Below are 17,647 nucleotides of genomic sequence, written 5' to 3'. Positions count from 1 at the left end.
CTCCCCGCTGCCTCCGCAGCCTCCCCTCCCAGTGCCCCCTTGCTATGGGTCACCAGCCTCCTCAGGCTCACGTTCCCTTTAAGCTTCCCTGAAGCTGGAATGCGAGAGGAGCATTTCGGTGCCCTGTGAGGTCAGATAAAGACACTATATTTATCTAGCTGGTAACCTGAGCCGTGAATTTCTGCAGTGGTGTTTTTACGCGGCCTCACATCCCTCTGGCTCAGCCCCCTCCGGCCATTGCGTCCGCTCTCTGCAGGGTGGAGGAGCTGAGCCTTGGGGTGGCCTGTCCCCTCCAAAGGGTTCGGGTGCTGCCGGCCTCTCCGCATCGCTCACTCTCCTTCGGTCCCAGGGGAAGCACCCCGAGGAGGCAGGATCGTGTCTCTGCACTCAGCCCCGCGGGCATCACCCCATGACCGGCCACTTGCCCCCCGCCATGCCAGCCTCGCGCCCCTGACCAGCCACCGGCCACCCACCCTGCCGACACGCATGCAGGTGAGTGGAGGGGGTGCCGTGGGGATGCCAGCCCTGGGGAGGGGGCTGTGGCATCAGAGACTTAGAGGAGTTGGCAAAACTGCCCCCCCCTTTTCCTTCAGCTGTGTAAAACCACTGGGGATAGGTTTGCAGTCTCTGTATCTCCGGAGAGCAGGTTCAGAGTTCATGCGTGAAAACTTGGCAGCTTTCTGACAGCCAGCCACACTCCCCGGCACCCTCCTTGTCCCCCAGCATGGGCAGAGCCATGTGCCGAGGCACTTCCCCAGGGTCCCTTCTTTTTTTCTGCCCGCAGACCTCAAAGCAATAACATACCCCTGGTCTTACGTCAAGGTTCCCCCTGGGTTTGGGGTTTTACTGCCTGGGGGGTGGCTTGGGAGCAGCAAGTAGCAGGTTCTGCAGCCAGGTGGGTATGTGTCAGCAGCACAGAGCGAGTCCAGGGTGATGACTCCTGACCAGCACATGTGGCGTGAGTTTGGATGGTTCTCTGGCTCAGTGGCTGGTAGTGGAAGGGCCCTGGCCAGGCTGGCCCCTGCTGCATGTGTGACCTTGGGCAGGTCCCATCGCTCTGGGGTGTGCGAGCGGTGGGGAGGCAGCACTGGAGCCGGGACCACTTCTCCCCGAGTTCTGAAGAAGTGCTGCCGGCATCACCCCGGAACACTGGGGTCTCCATCTGCTGACCGAGGGCACGCCTTGGTGACTGGCCCCTTGCAGGGAGGAAATGCCTTGCAGCACGTTCCCCCCAGGGGTGCTCGGGGCCACACTTCCTAGAGGGAAATGCAGATACCCAGAGGGATTCCTTGCCTCATCCCCCTCGGGGGACAGGCAGGAAGCTGTCCCACCCCTCTGGCACTGCCGGACACAGAGCCCCTCTGCCCCAGACCACCTTCAGGCTGGAGCAAACAACGTGCTTCACACAGGGTCCCCCCTCTGCCTGCGCCATTGCGGTGGGCTGTGAGCTCCCATGTAACCTCCGGGCTGGGACATTGTGTCTCAGGGGACAGGGGACACAGCTCCAAGCCTGCGTAAGCGAGAAGCAGCTGTGTCGTAACACCTTGGACTGAGCCAGTGCTGTGTAAGCTGAGCCTGCCCTGGGGCTCCACGGCCACCAAGGGGGACAGCTGCCACGGGGCCATGGGCAGGAGGGCTCCGGCAGAGGTGAGCGGCTGGAGAAGGAGCAGGGTCTCTGCTCCTCTGCCTCCAGGGCAAAGGGTTTGCCTCCCAGCTTTGGGCTGAGCTTCCCATCAGGAAGGCTGCCGGAGCTGGAGGCTGGGGCAGGACGCCCCGGCAGCCCAAGCAGCCCCACGGTGCCCCAGCTCCCAGGCCCCTGGGGCTGGCTGCTGCCTGGGCATGTGATGGAGGACCGGACATTCCGGTGCCTCAGCCTCCCCTCACACCCCGAGAGGATGATGAGAGTGCAGGAGGCCTGACTCAGCCATGCCAGCCCCAGGGCTTTGCCAGGCGGCAGGAAAACTCAGCACTATTACAGGTAGGGAGGGGCCAGGCAGGCCAGGAAGCGATGGGAGGAACCGGGGTTTTCTCACACCCCCTCAGCTCCCCTGGCTCCTGGCACACTCTGCTCTCCGCAGCCCTGGGGTCTGCTCTGGTGTGACATGGGGACTCCGCAGCGCAGGCACTCCTAGCAGATGTGGCAGTCCTCCGTGGTAAGACCTCTCTTCCTGCGACACCAAGGGGTTAGCTGCTGTGTCCCGGGCAGGTTCCCCCTGCCCTGTGGAGATCTGTTCTGCTGCCAGAAAGCACCTGCTGCCTTCCCGTTCCCAAGCCGGTGGCTCTCCCAGGGGCAGCGGTGCCCTGCTCACATCCACAAGGAGCTGCTGCTCGTGCTGGCGGTGGCACAGCACAGTGGGAGGGCATGGGCACCACTGGCAGTGGATGATGGCACCAGGGTTGTGTCAGAGAGCACAGGCACCGCTGGCAGTGGGTGATGGCACCAGGGTGGTGTCAGAGAGCACAGGCACCGCTGGCAGTGGGTGATGGCACTGGCCTGTCCCAGCACTGTCCTGAGGCCTGACCGTCTCTGCTGCCTAGAGGGATGGGGAGCAGGGGCAGCCCAGAGAGGGTCCCTGTGCCAGGCTGCTCCATGTCCCAGCAAGGCAGGCAGCCAGGCATAGGCTCCCTGGGAGCCAAGGGGCTCCATTGCTCTCACTCTGACACCCGTGGGTGAAGCCAATCCCTTGGCTGGGGTCCCATGTCCCTCCAAGCAAAATTCCCCACTGTGCATGTCAGATTGTGGCTGGCAGAACCACTCCGGGGCCCCCCCAGTGCTGGCAAGGGCAGCCGCAGCCTGGCTGGGAAGAGCCAGGTGTTTTGTGGAGTCCTTGCCTGGGAGCAGATTATTCACCCCTCAGCCCCTGTTCCCAAACAGGTCTGTGTGCTCCACCTTGCTCTTGCTTGTAAATAGTTTCCTCTCCACTGTGGGATGGTTGTTCCCTGGGCAATAACAACAGCAACTGGGATGCAGACGGCTGGCCAGAAAACCGGGCTGCTGGCCAGGAGGCCATAGTAGCTGGATGGCGCTTCTTACCACTATCTCCTAAAAGCGGTCCTGGGGCATTTCCATGCCAGGCTTACATGGGCAGGGGTGGCTGGGGGAGCTGACACTGCAGCCACCTCACCCCTTGCCCCAGGGTCTGTGGAGTCAAGGGGTCTCATCCTCGCCATGCATGGCACCCTCCCATCACTCCGGTTTCATGGGGATCGCTTTTGGCTGCCTGCCATGGAAAAAGCAGGGCACACATGCTGTGGCCATGGCAGGGAGGCTTGGGGTGGCTCCCGTCCCTGGGGTGACACTTGCAGAGGAGTGCTGCCAGTTCCCCCAGGCAGGGGGTCCCACTAGGGGCGGGCATGCCTATTGGGTCCTTTTGGCAGGCATCCAGTGCCTGTCCCCAAGCCTGGATGCACCCTGCGTGCTGCTGGGGCTGTGTGAGGGCTGGGCCAGACACCATCTCCGTCACCTCCCAGCTTGGAGCTGGGCCAGAGCCCGCCCCAGCTGGGCTGGGAAAAGCTTCTGAATCAGGGTCATCTCCCGGGTGACTGGAGACTCTCAGAGCCACAAGAGCCACTGTCCTGCCAGGGAAGGGACGCCAGGCGCCTAGGGAGCTGAGCGCCAGCAACGCCAGGACAGAGGAGCCCGGCTGGGGTCCTGCCCCCCCAGTGCCAGCCACAGCCTCAGGACAGGTAGGGGACCAGCCATCAGTCCACCAGCGTGTGTACCAAGAGCAAACTTTCCTCCGGCTCCGGACAGACCGTGTTTGCAGGCGCTGGAGGTTGCTGGCTGCCGTGCTGCTCTGTCTCAGCTCCAGCCAGGCTCCTCTGTGCTCTGGGCGTCTCTGTCCCTGTCCCCCTCTCCTGCCCATGGGGCAGAAGCCACCAGCTCCCTGTGGGGACCGAGTGCTGGGCTGCCCACCCACCCCTATGGGCTGGCTCTGCCCTGCTGGTGGGGGCACAGCAGCCGCTGCACTGGGAGGACTCGCATCGGCTTGAATTACTGATGGGAAACTAGCAGGGCACAGCCGTGGCAGGGAGACAGGCAGGCTGCTTGGGTGGCCTGCAATGAGGGGATCCCTGGCTGTCCCCGCAGTCCTCTAGGGCCTGTGGGTGGTCATGGCTGCACCGAGGTCTTCACCCACTGCCTGGTGCCAGGCACCAAGTGGGGAGAAGGGATGGGTGGCAAGGACTTCTGCACTGACTTCCTGACCTTATAGCATCCAGCTGAAAATGCCAGACCCCTGCCAAGCCCTGGTGCTCACTCTCAATAACCAGGGGAAGGTGCTGGGCTGGTTGGATCCATCTGTCCCACCTGCCTATCTCAGCCAGAGTTGAGCCTAAGCATCATGACTGTGACCAGGCAACCGACTCCCATCTGGACAAGGACTGCTCCTGTCCCTTGGCTTCGGTGACTGTGGGTGCTGGAATGCTGGGTGCCTCTGGCTGTGCCCCGGGGCTCCCTTCTATGGTACGAAGGCAAACAGGTGGCAGTGCCAGCTGAGCCCTGCTGTCCCAGGCTCTCCAGGAGGGCTGGCAGATGGCAGGAGCCATGGCTACACTGCACCCCACAGACCCCCCTGCACCCTTCACCCCCTGGGTTCCGGCTGTTGCCTGTCCACCTCTCCCAGGGTCTCCAGGTGAGCCAGAAGCCAGCAAGCTACTGGGTGTGTGCTGGTGGTGGGCACCCCGTTGTGCTGATGACGGCCCATGGAAACTGACCCCTGACCTCTTCTCTTGCAGTCGATGCCTCCGGGAGAGCCCGCTGAGCCCCAGCCTCCAGCATGTCCCAGATCTCCTCCACCCTGAAGCGGTACGTCGACTCAACCCGCTACGCTGAGACCACCTACAGCAAGGTGCCCAGTGGCTACAGCTCCTACACCTCCTATGGATCCACCTTGGCCACATCCTATGCAGACAGCAGCAAAATCGGCTTCAAAAGCAGCTACCTGCCTTCCCCCCGGTACCACCACACGGGGCTGTCCCCAACCAGTGGCTATGACAGCAGCCAGCTGCCCCTGTACCCCAATTCCAACATCCGCCTGAGCCCCACGTACATCCGCACCCAGCCCCGGCCACCCGGCAGCGGGCTGAGCGGGGGTGCATGCTACACCTTCGCAGGGTCCCCCAGCAGCCCCCCGAGCTACTTACCCACCACAGCACCTCTCAGCCGTCGCAAATCCACCAGTCACTCAGACCTGGCACGGGAGTTTTCGGGGCTGCACGCCTCAGACAGTGTCTACACACCCACCGCTGGCCCCCTCAGCACCACCCGGAGCCACCAGGAGCTCGGCGCCCTGCAGGGACTCTACCAGGCTACCGTGCGCTCCGACTACGTCCGCAACTACCTGGAGAGCTATGGGAGGAAAAGCAGCCATGGCAGCCTCCACACGGGCCCCCTCAGCCCCTCACAGGGAACCCTCGGCTCTGCCCTGCCACCCTCGGGCACCCGCTGTGACAGCCAGCCCTGCGAGAGGAATGACGGCTACTGCGACATGCCTGCTCGGGACCCCACGGTACGTGGTCCTTGCTGGGGGGTGGGGGACAAAGCTGTGCTGTGGTGGAGCATGTGGTCCATGCCCACTTGTGCTGAGCTGGGGAGCCCAAGAGGCACCTTGCGCGGTCTCCCTGGGAATCTTGGTGCGTTGCTTCGTCCCTCTGTTTCTGCATCTGTGCCAGGCAGGGCTGCCGCTGACCCTTTAAGCTGCCCTTGCTGGCGCAGCTGGCTGGGCAGGCAGGCAAGTGTCCCCTGAGGGGCTGTGCACTGCTGGGAGCAGAGCTCGTGGGGCTCCCCATCGGTGCCTTGCAGCTAAGGATGCCCATGTTCTGTCAGGAGTGTGTGCGCTGCGCCTTTCTGCATGTGTGATGGCACATGCAGGCAAACTCAGAGCCCCATGCGTGCAAACCTGCAATGGGAGCACACCGTGCACCGTGTCCCCACACCTGTGGGACTGTGCCCACAGCCCCTGCCCTCTGCTCCCTGCCAGCCCCAGCCCAGCATGGGGCAGAAGACGGTTTCCTCCTGCCTCGTCCCAGCTGGAGAAGGTGACATGCCCAGGCCGGGTACTCACCCGGCCGGAGACACCCAGCTGGGAAGGCTGGTTTGGCTGGTGCTGGCTCTGGCATGGTGACTTGGTACCCAGCTGCCAGTCAGGCTTTTTACTGGTGCCCTGTGATGCCTGATCCCTGGCACAATCTATTGCTGCCATCTTGGGGCCCTGTGCCCCAGCCCCCAGCATGGGCCATGGCAGCCAAGGAGGCAGCAGTTTCTCCGTGGCAGTGGCTGCTCTGTACAGCATCACACGAGGTGGCAGGCACTCAGTGCCCCAGGTATCAATCAGTGCTGCACCATCCCCAGAGCCTCAGCCCAGGCTGGGAGCAGGCATCACAAACGCAGCCTGGTTCGGGCACGCAGGGGAGCAGCCTGGTAATTTTCCACTCAGGTTTCCTTCCAAGATCTGGTCAGGCTTTGCCTGCCTCGTCTCCCGCTCTCTTTCCAGTCAGCCTTCATTCACCCATGGTGGAGGCTGATCTGCCCCAGCACAGGGTCTGACCTGCCCTTTCCTTCCCTGCGGCTCTGACCCACCATCGCCTGCTAAACTGGGAAGGGCCGGGGGATTCTTTTCTGCTTTCCTGCAAGCTGCAGAGGAAGCTCTTTCCCTTTCCAGCCAGTGTCCCCACATCCCACCCTGTGCTCAAGGGCTGAGGAAGAGGGCTGTGGGAGCAGCCTGGAGGTCTGGCCCATGCCCTTGGGCTAGTGAGGCACAGCCGGAGGCATTGGATACGGAGGAGAGGCAACCACTCCTGCCCACCACATGCTGGTAACTGGGGGTCGGTGGGAAAGGTCTCCCCCTTGTCCCTCCAGAGCCTCCCATCCCATTCCTGGCAGGGCTGGCTCCCGTCTTCCCTTTCCCTGGCACTCATCCAGGTTTTAAACACCCACCTGGGCCCGCAGGCATGGGAGCAGGGGGAATGGAGGGGGTGCAGCATCACAGCCTGCCTTCAGCATCTTGTCTGCCCCCTCCCCAGTGCCTTCCCCCCCAGAACCAGCTGCACCACTTGCAGCGCCAGCAGTATCTTTCCCTGGTGTGGGTCCCCCTGTGCCCAACCTGCCTGGTCCCTGGCCCCCAGGGTGAGAGGAGGAGCAGTGCTGTGGAAGGGAATTCCTGCCCCCTCCTCCCATGACAGGCCCTGGTGGGGGGCACCGAGGGTGGACCCAGCAGCCGCTGCCAGCCACAAGCACTCACTAAAGCCCTCGCCACCACTGCTAGGGCAGGGGTGCTCACTCCAGGTGCCCACACACCCCTTCGATGTGGGTGCCAGCCTGCTGCCATGGGATGGCCATGAGGCAGGAAGGGCTGCACTACTCCCAGACCACAGCCTTGTGGTCTGCATATGAATGCAGATGAGGACTTTCCAGCCAGGGCTGATGGGTGGCAAAGGTGAGCAGGGCTTGGCAGCTGACACAGTGTGCTGGAGCAGGCACCCCTGTCAGGGAAGGTGGGGAGGCTGGATAGGTGACACTGGCTTAGGTTTCCTTGGTGCTTTGATGGGCACTGCTATTTTCCACTCCTGTGCTTTTTTTCCTCCCATTCCCAAGCTGGGAAGCAAATGTACCGATCATAAAACAGACTTGGGTGCCTGTGGTCATGCCAGGTGCAGGAAACAAGCGCATGTTGCAGCCCTGGCGCTGCCATCGGTTCTGCCCCATTACCCAGCCCCGAGGGCAGTGCCAGCAGCACCCGCTCCAGCCAAAGCCAGGGCATGGCGGCGCTGGCTCAGTGCCTCCTCCCTTCTTCCTCCCCCGCCGCCTCCTGCCTCTGCACCACACAAACCACCATCCAGAGGAGTCTGCAGCCAGGAGGCAAGGGTGCCCACATTTGTTCCTCTCCATACCATCACCTCAGTTTACTGTCCCGCAGGGCAAAGGGAGGCGTGTGCAGCTGCAGCGAGTGGCCGTGCCCACTGAACTGCCGGCTCCATGCAGGGCCATGCTGTCTCCCAGGAAGGGCAGACTGGTGGGGGGCAGGACCAGAGCTGTGCCGCCCCATTAACCACCCTGGGTGAACATAGGGTCAGAAGGCCAGAGCCACCCACAAAATCGCCAGCAGGTCTCCACAGTCCCATCCTGAGCAGCTGACGTCTCTGGCCTGCAGCCAGTCCTGGCCCTGCCTGCCTTCACAGTGCCAATCGGGCCTGTGGCAACCTCTGCCCATGGCAGAAGGTCACCGCTGCAGAGGGGACAGCTGAGGGCAGGGACCTGGCTCTGAGTGATGCCATCCCACTGGAGCTCCCCTTCTCTCTCCTGTTCCAGCCTTGCCGAGAGCCCACGTGCTGCTTTGGCTAGAGGGGAATTTGGTCCTTGGCCCAGGATGCCTGATGTCTCCAGGGCACAAGGTTCAGCACGGGACATAGCTGAACACCGTCCTCTTGCCATGGAACCGGCTCTGCCAGCACGGTGCATCCCTGGGGAGAGTGCTGCCCCAGCACCCTGCACAGCGCTTGGGGCAGGCTGTGCGCTGGGGCAAATCCTGCCCCCAGGCCACCCACCAGGCTGCAGGGCAGGGTGGCGGGAGCCCTGGCTGGCATGTGCGGCACTGGTACTGGGGAGCTGTGCCATGGCCCCAGGGCCCAGGATGCAACCTGCAGGGGCTGTGAGAGCGTGTTGTAGGCGTACCCACGCCATCTGCGTGAGGCCATTGGGGTGCGCACCCCTGTGTGCACGCTGTGTCCCTGTGTGTGTATGGTGTACACACCACGGGGTGTGTATATATATACACATGCGCGCGCACGCAAGCAGGGATTATGACAAGCATCCTGTTGTGATGCAAAAAGCCCTGGCCCTGCAGATGAATAACGCTGCAAGATGCCTCCTCAGATATTTTTGCTGGTGCCAAAAATAGTCTCCCTCCCTCCCCCCCCCAGTCAGCCCCTCCACTGGCTGTGCCGAGCTCATGCTGCGGACAGGGGAGGCTGCATCTGCAGCAATTAGGAATCAAACAGCAGCCACTGGCTCTGGCCGGGGGTGTACTGGTGGGGGCTGGAGTGGGAGGAAAGGAGCCTCTGCTCCGTGCCTCCAGCCCCCTCGGTGAGGCTGGAGGCTCTGGCTGTCCTCGGAGCAGCCCAACTGCACTCCCTGCCTTGGTTGCCCATGGAAATTTCCCTGAACGGATGGGTAAGACACCTGGGCACGCACAGCAGTTGCAAGGCTCCACCGCTCACCCTGCTGCGGTCAGAGGGGTGAGGCAGAGGGAGACGCAGGACTGGGACGCAGGACACCTGGGCTCCCTGCCAGCCTCTGCATCTGCCCTTGCTGCAGGAAAGGAGCCAGAGCCCTGCCTACTCTGTGCCTCAGTTTACCCAGCACTCAGAGGGGAGACACCAGATGGGGTCTTTGCTCCACACAGGATTTGGGGGCATTTTTTCCCCAACGAAGGAAGCAAGGCACTGAAATACTCTCTGAGCTTGGTGCTAATGCGTCCCCCAAAGAGGGGTGTGTGTTGTTGCACAGTTCCCCCAGAACAGCATCGCCTGGGAGCCTGACATTGGCCCTGCAGGAAAGGCACACGCCCCAAAGCACCGCCACCCTCTCAGACACCCTTCAGCTCCTCTCTGTGTACAGGCCCTGCACCCACATGCTGCGGGGCTGCCCCAGTTTACGCAGCCGGTTTTGGCGAGTGACGCCCGGCTGGAGCAGACCCCGCTCTCTGCCAAGCGTTTGCTGAGCTCTCGGGCCAGTGCCGTGCTGGCAGCACAGCGTGCCCGAGGCCGGGACCCGGTCCCATCCTCCCCGGTCCCCGGGAGCGCGGGGAAGCGCTGGGCGAGCAGTCGCCTGGGCGAGCAGTCGCTCCTCCCGCTTCCGCCTGGCACTGAGCGCCCCATCGCCCCCGCGGTGCCGGTGCGATGCCGGGGGCCGGGCTGCGGGGCGGTGGAGAGGGCCGCCCGCGTCCTCCCCCGGCGTCCCCGGGGCAGGGGTCGCGGCGCCGGTCCCGCGGTCCCCGGTGGCGGCCGCCCCTCGCGGTCCCCCTTGGCTGCCGCGGGGCTGTACCACGCGGTGCGGCGGGGGCCGGCCGTCACGGAGCCCGGCTGCCGCCTCTCCACCCATTTGATGTCAGAGCCGCTCAGGTGCCGTCAGCCCCAGAGCCGGCACCGGCTCCGGCACCGCACGCCTGAGCACCGCCGTGCCCCCCTGCCCCAGCCCCCCGCTGGCCCGGGGCGAGGGGTGCCCGCCCGGCACCCCCTGGCACCCCCCTCCGCGCGGCCGGCCCTGCCGTCTCGCCGTGCCCGCGAGGGCCATCATGAGGGACTCCTACACGGTGACGCTGCCCGAGGAGCCCCCCGCGCTCCCCGACCTTCACAAGGACCTGCGTCCCCGCACCTCCATGCCAGGGTCCCTGCTGGTCTCCACCTTCGTCGGGCTCGTCCTCAACAAGACCAAGGTACGAGCCCCGTGGCTGCCCGCAGCCCCTGCCCTCCGGCTTGGGGTCAGAGAAGGGGGCGTGGGGAGCGGGCAGCCCCTGCCCTCACCGGGGAGCACGGGGTACCCTGTGGCATCTCCCTTGCCGGAGGGGGGGGTGCCCGGGGGTGGGTGCCCGTCCTGGCTGGCCGGGCGGCCGGGGTGCCCCAGTGTCCTGCAGGAGGGGCAGGGAGCAGGTGAAAGCACGTGTCAGGACGCCCGGGTCCCTCTCCCAGCCCTGCCCCTGTGGTGACCTTGGTCAAGTTCCCGTGCCCCAGCCTACCCACTGCAAGGAAGGGGCTCCTGGCCATGCTAGCCCCTTGACAGTGCCACCAGACTGAGCTTGGCTGTCCTCGGAGCCACAGTGCCGGGCAGGTCTCCCCCTGCAGGGACAGCAGCGGCAGGGGAGGGCAGGGTCTGGGCACTTATGTAATTCTGGCTGCTCCGGCTCTCCTGCTGCCGGGCACTTGGCATGTGGACGTGGACAGGACAGGACAGTGCGGATCTTGTCCTCTGTCCCCATCCCCTGTCCCCTGTCCCCCTCCTGCAGTGCAGCCTCGGGGACTCCCCAGCTGCCACCGCGTGAGCCAGCTCTCCTTCGCCGCCTCTGAGCAGCGCCGTGTCCTAGATAAAGCCCTGGACGGGCAATGGGGATTAGCTGGAGTTGAGTCACCCAGGGGAGGGAAAACCGGGGGGGAAATAAGACCCTGGGGCACGCAGGCTTGTGCTACAGTATGGGAGCACTTGGTGGGCCTCCCATGCCAGCCCTCCCCTCCCCTGGTGTTGCTCCAGCCCCTGGCAGGGCAGCCCAAGTTCTGGCCTGTCCAAGTAGTGGGCAAATATCAGGTCTGTGGGGAGGTTTTCACCCACATTGATGGGACACTCGGTCCCTCCTGGCACATGGTGGGAGCTGCCCAACCAGGGCAACTGGACGAGCACCATCCTGGTGGGGATGGCTGGAGCACATTGGGGTAGCTCCCAGGCATTGCTGCTACCTCCCCTGGCACTGTGACCTTCCCTGCAATAGGCATGGGGACATGAGCAGCAAGCTTGGGGTCAGCGCCTTCAAGGGGTGTAGGCTGTTGGGACACAGACCCACCTCTCCTGCTGCCTGCTCGGCCCCATCTGCTCAGGGACCAGAGCCAGGCCACCCCCTCCAGCTACGGTGTGGCACTGACCTGCCACAGCCTGCTGGCATCCCTTGCCCAGCAGAGCCTGCCCCCCAGCCTGGGGGTCCTTGCCCAGGGATAAGCAGTGGGGTTGCCTGGCACTTTTGCATAGCCACCCCCCAGCACTGAGCGCTGTGGCTGGCCAGGGTGGGGGACACCGCTGTGCGCTGGGCACTGAGGGGGCACTTGCATGGCATACAGGGTACCCGGTTGGTCTGGTAGAGCCACGTGCGCCTGTACAGTGTGGCCAAGTCCCCACTGGTGCTGGTCTCCCCTGCGGTGGGTGATGCCTGCACCGTCGCTAAGGAGCACGTGTAACTGGATCTGGGTTATTTTGGGCTGCTGTCAGGGCTGGGTGCTCAGCACCTCCCACACACACACCAGCTGCTGCTATTTCGGATCTGCTGGGCCCCCTCCCCTCCTCTCCTCCTCCCCCTCCTCACGCCTGGGTTGGGCAGCTGGGGCGTTTGCCTGAGGATCCTTAAAACCCGGCCAGGTTGGGGGCGCATGACCAGCAGCATGACCCCCAAGCCCTGTCAGACCCCAACTCTGCTCTGCGCATGGCTCTGGGGAGGTTTGCCCCACCACTACCCTCTGTGCCAGGCTCGTGTGCAGGGCTGGGAGCAGGACCCCTGGGGTCCCACCACTTCTCTCTACCACCACCTAGTCCCCCATGCTGGGAGAAGGGTGGGCAACCCCATGGCCTCCCAGACACCTCCGTGCTCTCGGTCTCTCCAGCACAGAGCCGTGATGCCTCCTGGCCCCAGCACCCAGCTACCCATGCCCATCTCTGCCTGGCATGAACTTGCCCAGCTCAGGAAATACCAGGGGACCTGGAAGAGCCCCATGGCACAGGCGCAGCACAGCCAGGCCACCGAGCGGTTGGGAGGGCACTTCTGGGCACGCAGCCCCGTCCCCTGGGCTGACTGCTGCAGGGCTGGGCTTGCTCTTTCCTGGGTGGACTTTATCCTGCTAAATGGCCATGCCAAAGCCTGGGCTGCATTTGTGCAAGGTGTCCTGGAGGGGATACCCAGCATGGACAAGGCGGGCAGTGGCAGGGCACCGTGCACCTCCTGCACCTGTGGGGCAGGCATGGGGCACTGCCACCCCCCAGCTTCACGGGGTACAGGGCTCGCAAGGGGAGGCAGCAGGGGGGGCTGGCCTGGCCTGCAGCCCAGAGCATGGGGCAGCAGTGCTGCCAGGCAGGGAGGACTTTGAGCCCTGCCCATTGTCGCGGGCCAGGGAGCCGAGCAGCAGCAGTCGGGCAAGCAGGACGGGGCAGGCCAGTAGTGGCTTCCCACCGGATCCTCAGCCACAGTCCTGCATGCAACCCGTGCAGAGAGCAGCTGCCTCTGCTCGCACTTGAGGGTATGCTCCACATGGATGCCCGTGGCACCATGGCCTCCTTGGTCTGCCCACAGGCATAGCCAGCCTGTGCTGGGCACTGTCTCAGCCCTGTTCCCTCTCTCTGCAGAGCTCCAAGGCAGTGCAGGGACTGACCGGCTTGCGAAACCTTGGCAATACGGTGAGTGCTTACCCAGGAACCCGGCTGTGCAGCCCCAGCTCACACCATTCTCTTCTGAGGGCACATCCGTGGGGCAGTGGGGAGCCCTGTCCCTTCGCCTCGCCCCCAGCACCCACACTCTCACCTCAGCAGCTCCCTTCACCCCACTGCTGACGTTGCTGGCAGAGGAAGGAGTTCCCGTGCTCTGCACTGCTTCGTCCTCATCCTCTGCCCACCCGCCCCAGGTGTCCCCCTGCCACCGCCTGCCTCTCTCTGCCTCCCGTTGCCATGGTTTTCTCTTCTGCCTCCCCCAGTGCTTCATGAACTCCATCCTGCAGTGCCTGAGCAACACCAAGGAGCTGCGGGATTACTGCCTGCAGAACCAGTACCTGCGGGACCTCAACAACAACAGCCGCATGCGCACCGCACTCATGACAGGTAACTGTCAGGTACCGGCCCCTGGCTCCACACCTTGCGGGGCTACCCTGCCTCCCGCCCCTGCAGTGCGTCCTCGCTGCCCTGGGCCACCTTGTGTCCTGGGGGACCCCCACCCAGAGGTCGGTGCTTCTCCCTGGCCTTGCTGGGGCAGGTGCTGTGGTTGCCCAGCCAGTGGGAGGATAGGGTCCCCTCTCCAGAGGGGATGGGGCCAGCCACGGGGACCCCGGAGCGGGGTGCTGAGCTCTCCCCTGAAGGGCATGGTTATGCCATGCCACCAGGACTAGCCAGGGCCAGCTGTGCCACTGACCGGCCTCTCTGCCCACAGAGTTTGCAAAGTTGATACAGCTGCTCTGGACCTCGTCCCCCAACGATAGTGTGAGCCCCTCCGAGTTCAAGACACAGATCCAGAGATACGCTCCCCGCTTCGTCGGCTACAAGTAAGGGGTGTTGGTGCAGGGGTGGCAGGGGGAAGCTGAGCCCCTGCCGCGGCTCACTGTCCACGCCCCATGTCTTGCAGCCAGCAGGATGCGCAGGAGTTCCTGCGGTTCCTCCTTGACGGGCTGCACAGCGAGGTGAACCGTGTGCTGGTGCGGCCACGGGCTAGCACGGACACCCTGGACCACCTCCCGTAAGTGCCGGCTGGCGCGGAGCAATGGACATCCCCACAGACAAGCTCGCTGCCTGCAAGCCTGGCCCAGGGACAGTGACCTCACGAGTCCCTCTGGGCTGGGTCGCAGGGGCCGGTGTCCCCCAGGCCACACTCAGTACCGCTCTGTCTCCCCATCCCTTGCAGTGACGATGAGAAAAGCCGCCAGATGTGGAGGAGGTACCAGGAGAGGGAGGACAGCCGCATTAGTGGTGAGCAGGGCCATGAGGAGAAGAGGGCAGGGATGGGCTGGGAGTGGGTCTGGGAACTGGGGGTCTCACCCTGTTTTGTCCCATCCCCACCAGACCTCTTCGTTGGGCAGCTGAAGAGTTCGCTGACCTGCAGCGAGTGTGGCTACTGCTCCACAGCCTTCGACCCCTTCTGGGACCTGTCTCTGCCCATCCCCAAGGTAAGGTGTCCCTGCCGACCCCCAGCCCCCTGCCCCACACACCCTGTCCCTGACCCGCTGTGTGCTTCCACAGAAAGGCTACGGGGAGGTGACCCTCATGGACTGCCTACGACTCTTCACCAAAGAAGATGTGCTGGATGGGGATGAGAAACCGGTACAGGGCGTGGGGCACAGGGACAAGCGGGCTTGCCTTGGTGCAGGCTGTGCTCCTTTCCCTTCATGCCCTTGTTGCCAGCACTGTGGGCTTGGTGCCTGGTGGGGCTGGCCTCTGCCCTAACCCTCCTGCTCATGCTCTTTGTCTCCCACAGACATGTTGTCGCTGCAAAACCAGGACGAGGTGCACAAAGAAATTCAGCATCCAGAAGTTCCCCAAGATCCTGGTGCTTCGTATCCGTCAGGCAGAGGGACAAGGCTAGGGGACACTTGGGGGGGGGGGGCAGGGCAGGTGGTTCCTCATGGGCTCCTCTTTGTCCCTCGGCTCCTTGACATGCCCCTCTAGACCTGAAGCGCTTCTCAGAGGCCAGGATACGAACGAGCAAGCTCACCACCTTCGTCAACTTCCAGCTGAAGGACCTGGACCTCCGGGAGTTTGCCTCGCAGAGCTGCAGTGAGTGCCAGGCCCTGCATGGCTCCAGCCCTGGGTTCCTGGCAGCTCCTGGCTGGGTCCTTCATGCCCCCCAGGGTGCTGCAGGCTGCAGTGGCGGGGGCAGAGGCATGGGGGGTGGGAGCCGCAGACACCCAGTGTGCCAGTCCCTCGCGGCCCCAGCTCTGTGCTGGCATGTTGTGGGGCAGAGGGGCAGCAGCCGGCATGGCTGAGCACTGCCCTTGCTCCCCACAGACCACGCTATTTACAACCTCTATGCCGTCTCCAACCACTCGGGCACCACCATGGGGGGACACTACACTGCCTACTGCAAGAGCCCCATCTCCAGCGAGTGGCACAGTTTCAATGACTCCCGGTGAGGCTGCACGGGGGACAGGGGTGGCTGCGGGGTCAGGGCGAGCAGGGACCCCCTGCCCAGGGCATCCCAGTGCCTCATCCCCATTGCTCACAGCACATCTCCCCTTCTCCACAGTGTTACCCCGATGTCATCCAGCCACATCCGCAGCAGCGATGCCTACCTGCTCTTCTACGAGCTGGCCAGCCCGTCCTCCCGCATGTAGCCAGCCCTGCCTCCCTGGGGACCCCTGCGCCACCCCTCAGAGCTGGCCCCTCCAGGCTTTGGCCATTTGTCCCCCAGGTGCAAGAGGGAGGTGAAGAGGAGAGCCCTCGAGGTGGCTGCAGCAGGAGGCTGGAGGCAGCCAGGAGCAGACCCCAGGCAAGGACACCCCAGCTCTGAACTGAGGAGGGCAGCCCACCCAGGCAGCTGAGGCACCTCCTGGTCACTGGCGTTTGGTTTTTACCTTGGGGTACGTTTTAGTTTCTTTCTTTTTTTTTTTGTTTTTGTTGGTGTGTAATAAAAATACTGAGCAAGGGACTCTGCAGGCATGGGGCCACCTGCCCCATTGACTCGGCCAGGACCTCTGTTCCCATGGGGGAGCACCCAGAGCTGGGGATCCAGGAGAGCATCCTGCATCCCTCCTGGCCTCTTGGCACTCCCTTTCTTTTTGGCCATCCCAGAGGATTCATGAACTGTTCCTGGCCTCCTGAAGCACTTCCAAACCTCCTGGCACAGGACACTGGCCCTTCAGTTGCCTCCGTCCCGTTTCAGGCAGCACATCCCCACCAGCTGCCCCATGCACACTCCTCAAAGCAGCCTGAGTTCAGGTCTAGACTCACGGACAGGAGGGAGGAAAACATTTTGTGGAATTTATATGTATTTATAGTGGACTTCGCTCAACCTGGAGCACCCCGCCGCTTCCTGGCTCTCCAGGCACTTGGGCCGGGGGATGCTTTGGGTAGGTTTTTACCTGCCTCCTCATACGACGGTGCCTTAAACCATTTAGGGGAGTGGGAGGCCATTGGAGTTGCACAGGAATGTCCATCCTGCGGAGGAGAGGGAGGTGAGGACAGTGGCTTTCCAAGACCATCTGCAATTGGGGCTTTCTTCTCCCTGTGATCAGGAGCCCCCCTGGGTGCCCGGGGATGCGTGTCCCCACCCGCCCTGCTGCTATGTCCTCTGGCTAGCAAACGCCAGTGGCCTTTTTAGCCTTTTCTCTAATTTATTCTCCTACCCATCCTGTCTTGCCTGAGGTGCAGCGGGAGGAGACATGGGCCCGACCCAGCACAATCCCAGCCCGCAAGGCAGCTACGTCCAACCCAGTAACTCGTCCTGCTTCGCCCTCACTGGCCCTGCGGGCACAGGCTCTCACGCCATGAGCATCCCACCCAGCCCGGGGCATCCCGGTGGGGCCTGGGGGAGGGCAGGCCAGGATGGAGGGGCTGCCCGCGGCAGGTACCGGACTGGGGCAGCATTGCTGCTTGGCAGATGGCTTGTTTACTGTGTAAGCAAGATGGGCGGGAAGTGTCTCGTACAAGGGAGACTCGTGCAGGAATAAATTTTAGCTTGAACAGAGTGCTGTGTACATGTGCTTGTCTCTGGGTGGGCAGGCGAAGGGCTGTGCCTCCAGCAGTGGGAGGGACACCGGCATGAAGCAGGACTGTAACACCACTGGTGCTGGAGCAGCCTGCCCATGTGTGGCTCCAGAGGTCCAGGAGTACTCTGTGCCTGGAGCAAGGGAGATGTGGGTGCAGGCGACAGTGCCTCTCATCCCAGGGGCAGAGGGAGCCTTTCCTCCTCCTCCGGTCCCGCGGAGCTCCCAGTGCCCACGCTCTTCCTCCAAAGCCCCTGAACAATGGCCCCTTTCTCTCCTGCTTAGGGACGGAGACGGGCACCGAGGCATTAAGGGGCAGCGGGAATTCAGGCAGTGGGGCTCAGGCGCGCCCAGCGCCTGCGAGATGCAAGGGAAGGAGGGACACATTCAGTCTGGGCTCCCCGGCGCAGCCCCTTCGGTGCCGCCCTGTGCAGCGGGGTGGCCAGAGGCAGCAGGCAAACAAGCACCCGCTCCGTTCACCCGAAAGCAGGGTCCC

General features: G+C 63.7%; 1 protein-coding gene across 2 annotated transcripts; it reads left to right on the top strand.

Moving 5' to 3' along the window:
* The first annotated feature begins 210 nt into the window (after positions 1-210).
* On the top strand, positions 211-17,133 carry USP2 (ubiquitin specific peptidase 2). 2 transcript variants are annotated; one of them, XM_054223221.1, is made up of 13 exons: positions 211-492; positions 4,738-5,510; positions 13,094-13,144; positions 13,438-13,561; positions 13,887-13,998; positions 14,079-14,189; positions 14,355-14,419; positions 14,513-14,616; positions 14,690-14,770; positions 14,925-15,003; positions 15,116-15,223; positions 15,455-15,575; positions 15,693-17,133. In XM_054223221.1, the coding sequence occupies exons 2-13, from the start codon at positions 4,779-4,781 to the stop codon at positions 15,778-15,780; spliced, it is 1,776 nt and encodes a 591-aa protein (XP_054079196.1). In that variant the 5' UTR covers positions 211-492; positions 4,738-4,778; the 3' UTR covers positions 15,781-17,133. The 2 variants fall into 2 exon arrangements, with proteins under 2 accessions (XP_054079196.1, XP_054079197.1); XM_054223222.1 differs by lacking the exons at positions 211-492; positions 4,738-5,510 and adding an exon at positions 5,528-10,433.
* Positions 17,134-17,647: the final 514 nt, after the last annotated feature.

Source organism: Rissa tridactyla, chromosome 17 (genome assembly GCF_028500815.1).
Source record: "Rissa tridactyla isolate bRisTri1 chromosome 17, bRisTri1.patW.cur.20221130, whole genome shotgun sequence".
Classification (NCBI taxonomy): Eukaryota; Metazoa; Chordata; class Aves; order Charadriiformes; family Laridae; genus Rissa; species Rissa tridactyla.
The sequence above is the reverse complement of the archived record's forward strand: the minus strand, read 5'-3'. Positions and strand labels throughout refer to the sequence as shown.